This window comes from Sander vitreus, chromosome 12 (assembly GCF_031162955.1).
Source record: "Sander vitreus isolate 19-12246 chromosome 12, sanVit1, whole genome shotgun sequence".
In the NCBI taxonomy this organism is placed as follows: domain Eukaryota; kingdom Metazoa; phylum Chordata; class Actinopteri; order Perciformes; family Percidae; genus Sander; species Sander vitreus.
In genome coordinates this window covers 24,089,138-24,100,632 of record NC_135866.1, presented here as the reverse complement: position 1 = coordinate 24,100,632, position 11,495 = coordinate 24,089,138, and the positions used below count along the sequence as shown (strand labels likewise).

Below are 11,495 nucleotides of genomic sequence, written 5' to 3'. Positions count from 1 at the left end.
ACATTGTATTCAGAATTCATTGCATATTCATTGTAAAATGTAAAAATGTAGGCCTATTATAAGCAACCAAACAAAGATCAGTCGCTCTATACGGATACTTTATTTAATATCTTTCTTTAACAATAATTCTGAAACCACACAATACTGGAAGAGAAGTGAGGAGCATGTAGGCATTGTTGGGTTGGTATGGGTATGTTCAGTTAATATAAATAATAACTGTTATTATTTTTTTTTTTTCTATACTGAAACAGTATTATATTGTTAAATATTAGATATTGCTTCCAAATGTCTCAACATATGCCTACTTGCTAAGAGGCTACATTAATTAAATAATAATAATAATAATTATCTTATATAAGAAACAAACAATAGAAAAACAAAAGCATGAATGTATTTAATATAATAAGGTATTTTATTTTGAATCCGCGGCTCGTTTCCTGGTCTGGTCACATGGTCGTTCAAGATGGCCGCGCCCTGGAGCGACGTAGTGTAGCAGCAGAAAGAGTTGTGCAAACAGGCTTAAATGACAGTTGGAGCTGCAGGTCGCAACTGACATCTGTAGCGAGAGACAGAGGAGCGCTGTCAGCCTGTCACCTCTTCATTCCCGCCGACATGAGCAAGGACGGTTTAATCCTGTAAGTACTTCTGTTGTTAGCCTAAACATACAGTAGAGTATAGCGTTATGTTTTACCATAAATATACAGCCTATGTTATCAATGAGGTTCAACTCTAGCATTGTGGCTGCTAGCAGAGTAACATTATGAAATGTGCCTGTGTCACGCTTATGAAAACATTTCTTCACACAACATGAATTGAATCTAGCATTATGTTGACCGTTTATAATGACCGTCTTCATCAAACAAAAGTAATATTTTCCGGTCCTTAATGCTAGCTACATTTAACCCTGATATGTTACAGCTCTGTCCTTTTATGGAGAACTCTCATTCAGAAAACCAGTTTAATTTTCTCTCGCTCGCATGCAAATGTGAATTCCCTTTGCAACATGAAGTATTAGCTTTAACGAGTCATTTGGTTCTTCTGATAAATTCGGCATATAGACAATTCATGAAAGAGTAGTTCATTATTTTAAAATCTAAATGTTTTTTTATTGTTTTGTTTTTTAGTTATATAACTAATGTATAACGTTTCTTATATAACTTCCATAGTGCCGTCTATTGAGAAAACATATGTTGTGGGGGGAAAAAAAACCCTCTTTTTGTTAGTATTGTTAATTGCTACTGGATGAAAGCAGAATAAGTGGATCACAACTTTTTCTGAGTTATCCCATTTTTATTTCATTTGAGTGAAGAGTCTAACAGCTGTGCTAATCGTAACACAGCTGTTATATATGACGTATGTCATATATCCATTCTAAGTGCCAGAAGTAAACTGAATTTAAATTACAATAAAGTACATATAATTAGTTTTTGTTTAGAGGCTTCAGTGTTCTGCATTTTAAGCCACTGGAAAGCAATTTTTTAGTGGTCCATATGACAAATAACAGTAAGATTTATTGTAATGCATCACTAATACTTCCAAAGCAGACTTTCATTCAACCGTTGTCCTGCTGCTAGAAGATGATAAGAGGGCAGAGGAGGGTTATCTCTCATATCTCTCATCTCTCTCATCTCTGTCATTGGCAGCTCTTGAGCTGGATGCCTATATGATTGCTGGGGAAAGGGAGGGGTATGCCTGTATGTTAGATAACAGAAGCTTGGTACCGTATTGTAGCCCCCGGGCTAAAGTGATTAGGCTACTGCCAGTCAGACCCCACTCTCATAAAAGTCAGTTACTTTTTGAAAATGAAACTTTGATTGTCAGAATTGCATCAGATTGTACTACATTAAAGCTTAGTAACAATTGGTGTGACTAGTATAAATGGGATTCCATAGAAACAATGAATGTGACTTATTATCCACAACAAGAAGAGATCACATCCCTGTGTTTTTGAGTAAACATTAACGTTACTTACCTGTGGGTTTTTTTTTCTGAGCTGCATTTGCTCTGACACTGGGTATTGTTGCTCTTTTGGATACTTTATTTTTAAATGACTTTAACCCACTACTGCACTGCAACCGTGCTGTATTGGTCAGCAAACCTTTGCGGCATTGTGTTGATATTGTTCTTTTTCATTGTAACAATGGTTGTCCTCTCTGTTTGATGCAACATTACTTAATGAGCACAGTGAAAAAAACTGATGCTAAACCTTATTTTTTCTATATAGCCCCAATGACTTCCCCCAGCTCCAGAACGATACTTTCCTGCGAGCAGCACGAGGAGAAGAAACTGAACATGTCCCTGTCTGGTGTATGAGACAGGCTGGAAGATATCTCCCAGGTACCGTGATCAGTGCTTCTTTCTTCTCTGTCCTGAAATACAGTTTTCTCTCTCTAACCAAAAGTCAAAGGCTTTCTCTGCATCATCGTGTTGTTTTTCTTTCGACTTTAAAGAAATGTCTTTAAACCTACATTGTGTCATTTTTTGAGTTGATTCTTATCAAAAAAAATGTTTGTTCTTTCACAAATATGTGCTCATTCATGTGTAATTACTTCCACCAACTGATCAAAGTATTCTCGTAAGCGTAGAATCTGCCATTTAGAATCATTCAGAATACATACGGGCGAGACGCTCGAGTGGCGGCCGGCATGTTGCGCCTCCATCTTTAAAATACATTAGCCAAAGAGGGACATACCTCCGCCTTTCACCCTTTTACACTCAGTGGCACCCCGCACCGTGACGAATGCCAGGGGGAGATTACTCGCCAGGGAAGCGAAAAAGAGAATTAAAACGAAAATGCGACCGCTGCTTGTAAACGATGGAGATGCTAAGAGCTAATTTCGGGTTGGGCCACCGTAGCAGTTAAAACGCGATTGGAATGGGAGGGGCTAGAAAGTAATATTCAGGTTGTCATGTACAATTTCACCGCTAGATGGGGAAAATTCTTACGCAGTGTAGCTTTAAACAGTACAATTTAAGACAAACAACATTAAGACATTTAAGACATCATTAAGACATTAGTGTTTTGTTGAAATTAATTTGCAGAGTTTCGTGAGTCCAGAGCGGGGAAGGACTTCTTTGACACATGTCGGTCACCAGAGGCCTGCTGTGAGCTCACTCTACAGGTAAAGCATTGCTTTTCCCAGTTTTTATGAAAAGTCTAATTTGAATGATTTAAACTGTTTAGCTCCAAGACAGCAGGTTTTAGGCTATCTCCAACATGCAAGTACCCTTTGTAAATCAAATTCATTTATTTACTAAAACTAAATTACTGAAAAGCTGATCAGAAGCACTTAACATATCTATAATATCTAATATATAGCAAACTACCAATGGAATGAACCCAAAAGATATCGTACTGTGTAGAAAAGCGAGAGTTCTCCGCGCTTCTGCAAACCACAACAATCCGGTGCAACCAGGGCAGGACAAGTCAGTGTCGAGTAAAAAGATCGCTGGTGCAACACAGATGTCTTCTTAATTTATATATTTTTTTTATTTAGGCATTGCCCAAATTGCCCATTCGCTCCAAGGACTCTGATGAAGATGTAACCTTACATCGAAACGTTCAGTGTTATGCACCTTAAAAAATAAACTATAAATTAAGAAGACATCTGTGTTGCACCGGCGATTTTTTTACTCATATCATAATGTGTGTTTACTTATGTTTTATTTCGTCTAAAAGATCACATTTCCGTCAAAGTTGCCTAATTTTGATGCCATTTGCCACAATGTATTTTTGTTACTTAACACCAGCTTGAAAGAAGAAGCTCCAACATGCAAACAACCACTGGAAATAAATGTAATACATGAATTCACTTTTAATATACTTAGTAATAGTACAGTAGTACATAAGTAGTGTTATATTGTGTTGACATGATGGCGTGATAATAAAATATCCACCAATACTTACTTACCACCTATGCCCAAGACGCTGCCCAAGACGGTAAACAAAAATCACAACCACCTTTTCTTTTTTAAATGTCTAACTTCTTTTTTCACTTTCAGCCTTTGAGGCGTTTTCCCTTCGACGCTGCCATCATCTTCTCTGACATCCTGGTTATCCCACAGGTAAACAACAACAAGCAATCAGCATATAGACAATACATCTTTTTCTGGAATATCTTTGGAGAAGTGGAAGTAGCATAATAACATGAAATCAAATTGCTGTGTCATTTTAAAGGTGTTTGCCTCTTTTAGCGTATTGTTTCAGTTTCACGGCCCACCAGAGCTTAAAGGGAAGTGAATAGTGGACCCACTGTCATCAGATGGGCAACAACAAAAGATCAATGTGACATTTGCTTTCAAGTTAGCCATAACTACTTTATTAGCCAGTGATATGTGGTAACTGTATATCTATCAGCTTGTATTGATGTTTTTTTCTGTCCCCTAGTGGCCAAACAATATTAATGCACCTTAATTAGCATTTTACTCTGTTGTATGCATATAGGCTGTTAGCTTACCTGGTAATTAAAGACAATGTGACATAAAAAAAAAAAAAAATTCCACGTTCAACAGCCATATAAAAACATGTATGTAGCATAAAATGTATTAGTAATATATGACTGGGTTTGGTAGTTTTTGGGGCACCCACTCTCCGTCTCTCCATCTATATCAAATTGCAGCCGTCTCTCAAATCTTCTACATGTCTTTATTCATTCTTTCATTCATTATTTCCTCCCTCAAGGCCATGGGTATGGATGTCCAGATGGTGGCAGGTAAAGGTCCTACATTCCCGGACCCCCTGAAGGAGCCAGAAGATCTGCAGCGTCTGCAGGCCAAAGTGGACGTTGACAAAGAGCTGGGCTACGTCTTCAAAGCCATCACACTGACCAGACACAAGATAGAGGGCAAAGTGCCGCTCATAGGATTCACTGGAGCTCCGGTTAGAGATTATACTATTACTGACACATTTAAAGATGAATAGAAAATCATGAAACAAAAGTGAATTAAATAAAATGAAATCAAAGTATAGTGATTTTTACTCTCCCCCTCTTTGCTGTGTCCATCCACAGTGGACCCTCATGTCCTACATGATTGAAGGCGGAGGTTCCAGGACCTTCTCTAAGGCGAAGCGCTGGCTCTACAGACACCCTGAGGCCAGCCACATGCTGCTGAGGATGCTGACCGATGTGATCGTGGAGTATCTGCTGGGACAGGTGGCAGCTGGAGCTCAGGTTACAGCCCTTGCCTTTTAAATCTCTGGAACTTTAACAAACTGCTTTGTTTTGTAACTTGATGAAGTTGAAAGAAAGAGCCTGCAGGTCTTTTTTCTGATGTGTGCGGAGCTAATTGTTGACAGAAACAATAAGATTTATTAAGGTTGAAAGCCTCAGAGATTCGGTATAAGGCATATTGTGTGGAGTATGTCAGAGTTTGGACATAAATACTATTTGCTGATTGTGGCAGCTCATACACACACTCCTTATGGAAACAAATCTGCTTCTCAATATCAGCACAAAATGTGGTTGATGCAGCATTTTCTTTCCCCAAAAACAGTTGAGCACAGCCTGAGAGCACAAACTGGATTATTACACAAAGTCTAGACAATGTCACACCAGCAGAGTACACTGCCATTTATACAGCGGTATTTGGGTCAGCAGAGTAGCGATAGATAGCTAGATAGCTAGCTTCATTTAGGTTAACTTAAAGCTGCTATAATCAATATGTAAAATAATCTATCTATCTATCTATCTATCTATCTATCTATCAAATTAACAGTGGCTCAAATGACTATGTGTAATTTAAAAGGGGTTTCTTGTAGTGACGAGTCCACATAATTATCACCCAATTCTGCAGTTCCCCTCAGCTCTACGAAGCGTTTTAGTGTCTTTTAAGTGATTTGTTTTTGGTTTTCTGGAACCTCTACTGTTTTGGTTCAGTCTCTCGGCTTGTATCAGCATTGTTTCTAAAAGCTGTAGGCTGCTTTATTCAGCAAAGAAGGTCTGATAAATTAATTCTACGCTACCTGTCCAGCACCAAGTGGGAGTCAGACAATGTTAGCTGCAAGCTGGTAAACAAAGTGGATTATTTAGCAGCAGATGAGCCAGATATTCCCCTCAGCAGTTGGTGGAGACCAAAACAGAGCTAGAAGGAGAGTGAGTATTGGACTTGCATTCAATCGGATGGATGCTGACACAACTCTACATTCATTCTAATGTTGCTCCCAGTCCCAAGTGTTTGCTGACTTGCTGGCCATATTAACTTAATAAAGTGATAATATGTTAATGTTGTTTTTACAGCTTGTTGTGCTGCCAGAAAATCAGTTACCGCAGGTTTAAAAAAAAAAAAAAACAATACTTTATTCTCTGCTATATGTGTGTGTTGTCCAGGCTCTGCAGGTGTTTGAGTCCCACGCCGGCATTCTGGGTCCGGTGGAGTTTCAAGAGTTCTCTCTGCCTTACCTTCGAGACATCGCTCGCTGCGTCAAAGATAAACTCAAGGAGGCAGGAAAGGACATTCCCATGGTGAGAGGCAGCCGCACACATAAGCATACATGTGCTTTTGTCCAAACATAAATATCCCCAAATCCACAACAAACACACACACATTTACACTCCTGCAGTAACACTGAAGTTTTATTTTTAATTCCTCATATTTCTGTATGTGTTCTTCTTGACCGTGTCAGTGACTAATGATGTACACCTGCTCATCATCTGAACTGCAAATGAGTCAAATGTGACAACTCTCCTGCTACTCTCCTGTATTTTTCTGTTTGTTCTCACGTTATATCAACCACTTTCTATATTAGTTTGACTACTCTGTTCTATTCTTACCATCACTCTGTTGCTTCGACTACACTGTTTCCCCAAGAGAGATCATTAAGGAGTCATCGGGTCTATTATAAATAACTGTTCTGCTTTATTACCAGAAGATGGCAGCATTTCACCATACATGCTTCATCCTGATTCCTGTAAAAATTGCTTTTGAAAATCTACTCTCTTACTTTTCTGTACTTGTGTGTCTTCCAGATTGTGTTTGCAAAGGATGCTCACTATGGTCTGGAGGATCTGTCTCAGTCTCATTATGAGGTGGTTGGGCTGGACTGGACCATTGACCCACGATCAGCACGGTAAACACACACACACACACACACACACACACACACACCTATACACAGAGCTAGTTCTAAAATAACATCATGGCACAAAAAACATACAATAAAATCACCTAATAATCTAAATACAAACTGCACCTTCTGTTAGATATGACACATCAGCCCATCGGCTGTTTCTAAAATTGTAATAGAAATCTTAATTTCAACCAAAGCTGGCTCCTCAGGTTGACGCTTGTAAGATTTAAAGTGTTGCGATATCTCTGGAATATGAGCGGGAATAGAAAAGGATCAATACACAAATCTCCTCACTCAGGAGCAGATACAGCTACAGCCATAAAATCCATTGTCATGGTCAGACTGCAAGAGCTTACGGCTGAATACATCTCAGGGATGCATCTGTTGTAGCAGTTGCTGAACTAATCATGAACCACACTGTCGTGTTTCCTGAGGAGCAGGTTAGCCATTAGTGACCTCTCCCTCGTCCCTGGCTCGTCACTGGGTGCAGGATTTAAGTCAACAAACGTCTGTGTTTCCTGCTCATCAAATACTTAACCTGTTGGTTAAAGGATTACCCTGTGTGTGTGTGTGTGTGTGTGTGTGTGTGTGTGTGTGTGTTTTAGGGAGCGCACAGGAGGGAAGGTCAGCCTGCAGGGAAACATGGACCCTTGTGCTTTCTACGCTCCAAAGGTAACCTCCACTCCCACTTTGGTTTAGGTTCTTACATGGACAGAGGCGTAACGTTTTTCTTCTTCAAAACTATCTTCATTTAAAAAAATATATATATTTTGTATATATATATATATATATATATATATATATATATATATATATATATATATATATATATATATATATATATATATAAACATCTACATGAACCCATTCCCAGTAACACAACAGTCCCTGTGAAAGGACAGCCTGAACAAGCATGACATTAAGTATAAATACTTACAGAGTAAAACAAATACATTTGATGTACAGATATAAATAAATTGAAATAAAGTAGATGAACTGGTAAAAGTATAAAATATGTACATCTCAGAAACGCAACCCAGACAAAAAGGTGTCAGGGCACCGTTCTGCTCTCCCTCCTTATTCACAACCATGTTACTCTGGCTGTAATACAACTTACCTTGGAGTGACAGCAGTGGCGCAAATCCTTGTTCCTCATGCAAGAACATTTTCATATTCTTATTCTAAATTTTCCTAACTTTTTTTTCCCCCCCGAAACTTCTGTAAAGCATGCTAGTTCTCATTATACATTGTTTTTAGTGTTATAACCGTAATTAACCCTGATCTGTGTGTCTCAAACCCTGCCGTGGTGTTTCCTTGAATTTGAAGGGGAATTGGGCCTGGAAAGTCCTTGACAATTCCTTTGAATGTGGTGTTTAAGGTGTGGGAACCCTGTGTGACAGAAGTAACTATCAGTACAGTATGACTAGTACGACAGATCTGGACTACTGAAGTTTGTTTCGTACAAAGTTCTGTTAAATCCCTCGTACATGCCCCCTTAGAATAAATCTGTTCTCTATTGGTGGTTCTTGCATGAAGCTCCTTGTCTGATCCTCACAAACATCTCACTTACATAATGTAAGAAAGCCACCCATATCTTTAAAAACATCCGCTACTTAAGCTTGTTACTTACTATGCAAGTCTGTTTTTCTAATCCCAAAACTACAATGAGGTCTTTGTATGTCCTTCCTTTTTAAAGCAATTATATGTTTGTCCTGTAACAGGAATGAGTTTGTTTCCTCACATTTACTGGAACATCTCCAGTGTACATTTCTTTATCACATTTAATTGTCAGGAATATTTGGATTAGAAAGGTGTAATACAACAGGTGTAATGTTATTTTATAGTCTGGCTTTGGGTTAGGAGACACGTCTCTTCTTATAGATCTCTGTAGAGATGTCTCTGTGGAGATAGTTCTTCCATGCAGAGAGATTGAAGACAGTTTTCTTTAGAACATGCTAATAATATGTCCTAAAACATGCACTACTGACCTGTCATGTAAATGGTTAAGTGTGAGCTGCTTAATGAGGGTTTCAGAGTAGAATTTTTGTGCTGTTTTTCATGAGATACAAAAGAAAGGAAGGGAAATAACAGACAACCCCACTGCTATTTTCAGCCCCCCGTGTGCATGCTGTGAATCCTATTTTCATCCCACAGTATTTCAATTCATGTATTTCTACATAATACAGTGAAGTGCTATAATTCATTCTGACAAACTTTTGTTTACACACAGTATGGCAATTTATAACCTCTTCATTATAAGTTCAGAAAGTTGTTTGACCCAGTTTGAGCAAAGTCTATCTCAGACAATCTGACTTATTTTAAATATTATAAGCCGACTGACCTAAAAGGTGTGCCAGTTGAGCCTTACCTTTTTCATCAGCTCTCCTTCTCTCTCCTCCTCTCTATCAGGAGCGCATTTCAGACATCGTGAAGAAGATGTTGGAGGGTTTCGGCACGAGGGGCTACATCGCCAACCTCGGCCACGGCCTTTACCCCGACATGGACCCGGAGAGCGTGGGCGCCTTCGTCGAAGCTGTGCACCAACACTCTAAACAGATGATCAAACAAAAATAACGATGGATGTGTCTGTGTGAGGGAGTGTGTAATCCAAAAAAAAAAGCTGATGATAGTGACGGAAAGAATTTACAATAATGCATTATGTTATTAAAAACTAAAACATTTACAGCTTCATGTCTCATTTCAGGAGTTAAATAATCTATTCCCCGGGATTTTCTCAGAGGAAAAATACAATAAAAACACTGTCCTAAATATTACTGGGGAGGGGTGGGGTGGGGGGGGGGCATAGTTTACTGCATTCTCTTCCTGCGTAGATGTTCAGGATAAACAAGATGTTGGTTTTCTAAGACAAGATTTTCTGTTCATCCATAATATGTTGATCTGACCAGGAGTGGATTATGTGTTTCCATTGGAGAGGGTGGGCATCATGTATGCACGTACATGAACATTAACAACACATTTAAGGTGTATGGGATTTGTATTAATATTGAATATATTTAAAAATGCTCAATCCAGCTTTGACTTTTTTGAATTTATTTTTTTAAGATATTTGTCATCCAATCAAACTCCCGCTAATGTCATTCGAGCGCATACAAATACAAATAGAGACAAACCTTTATAACCTCTTAATAGCTGTAAACCGCTTCAGAACTGAGCTCTTCGTCAGGACGAGTGGATTCCTTGAACAAAAACAAAAATGATCCAAACTGCTGTGAAAAACAAAAGCTGGTGATTTGTAAAAGGGTTTCCCCCTCCAGGATCTCAGCATGAAGAGTTTTATTTTTACTCCTGCAGATATAAATTTTTCCAAAGAAATGCACGCTGTACAAGAAGATGCCTTATGCTGTCTTTGTCTTTCACCCTGAATCAGTTTTTATCTTTTTGTTTTTTATTTCATCAACTCAGACTAGAAAAGGTGGCTTATGAAGTGAATTGCATTGTAAGCATTCTAAAAGGTTCTGTCCAGTTTTAAATAAAGATTGATTTAATTTCTGGTGAAATTTCTGTTGTTTTTTTATTTTATATGAGCCCAGCCTATAGAAGATGATGTTTAAAATCTGTGGCGATCCTCTTTAACTTTATATCTATTGCCATAATCAGGTTTATGACCAAACTAATGACATTCTCATCAGCCTCACTTTGTGTTAAATAGCATAACTGCTCCTATGAGTAGAGCCTTACAGAACTGCTAGCTAGGCTGTAGACTTAATTAGACGTAATCTTGTTAATAATCGGTCTATAAACTACTAAAGGTAATTAACCCTCCTGTTGTCCTCGGGTCAAATTTGACCCATTTTCAAAAAGTTTCTATACCAGAAATTTGGGTTTCTTTCAACCAAATTGTCAGAAAAATAAAATGGATGGTTCCATGCAACGCTCTTTACAAATAAAATAAATGATCATTGAATTTGGATGTTTTATTCAATTCTATAGCATTTGAAAAAAATTGATAAAAGAACATTGAAAAAAGTGACAAAAATGTCGGAAAAAGTTTCAAAGGCGTGGGGAAAAAAAACTGACAAAATAGTGACAAAAAAACTTGGAAAAAACTGACAAACATTGAAAAAGATGAACAAAACGTTGAATTTAAAACATACACAAAGATCTTCAGAAGAATGTGGACTAAGCTCAAGTTCACCAATTTATCCTGGTCATGTCAAACAAACATGCTAATGTTTCGGCCTAGTGGTCTTCAACAGAGCGTCTACGTCCCCTAGAATGAGAAGTGTTTCACATGGCCAGAATCAATTGGTGAAGTTAAGATTAGTATATACTTATGTAATATTTTGGGTATTTAATGTTGGAAATTTATGAACTTTGGATTAGCGCCACAAACAAATACTGGGAGAGGACATCTTCTCAAAGACCTAACTAATTGAAAACTACATTTCTATCCTCTGACTATCCACTT

The 11,495-nt window shown here is 38.1% G+C and overlaps 1 protein-coding gene across 1 annotated transcript; it reads left to right on the top strand.

The window, feature by feature from the left end:
• The first annotated feature begins 435 nt into the window (after window positions 1–435).
• Window positions 436–9,747, top strand: urod (uroporphyrinogen decarboxylase). The gene is made up of 10 exons (XM_078264796.1): window positions 436–635; window positions 2,225–2,337; window positions 3,043–3,122; window positions 4,003–4,065; window positions 4,682–4,879; window positions 5,010–5,171; window positions 6,327–6,461; window positions 6,966–7,066; window positions 7,672–7,738; window positions 9,476–9,747. The coding sequence occupies exons 1-10, from the start codon at window positions 451–453 to the stop codon at window positions 9,638–9,640; spliced, it is 1,269 nt and encodes a 422-aa protein (XP_078120922.1). The 5' UTR covers window positions 436–450; the 3' UTR covers window positions 9,641–9,747.
• The last annotated feature ends 1,748 nt before the right edge of the window (window positions 9,748–11,495 follow it).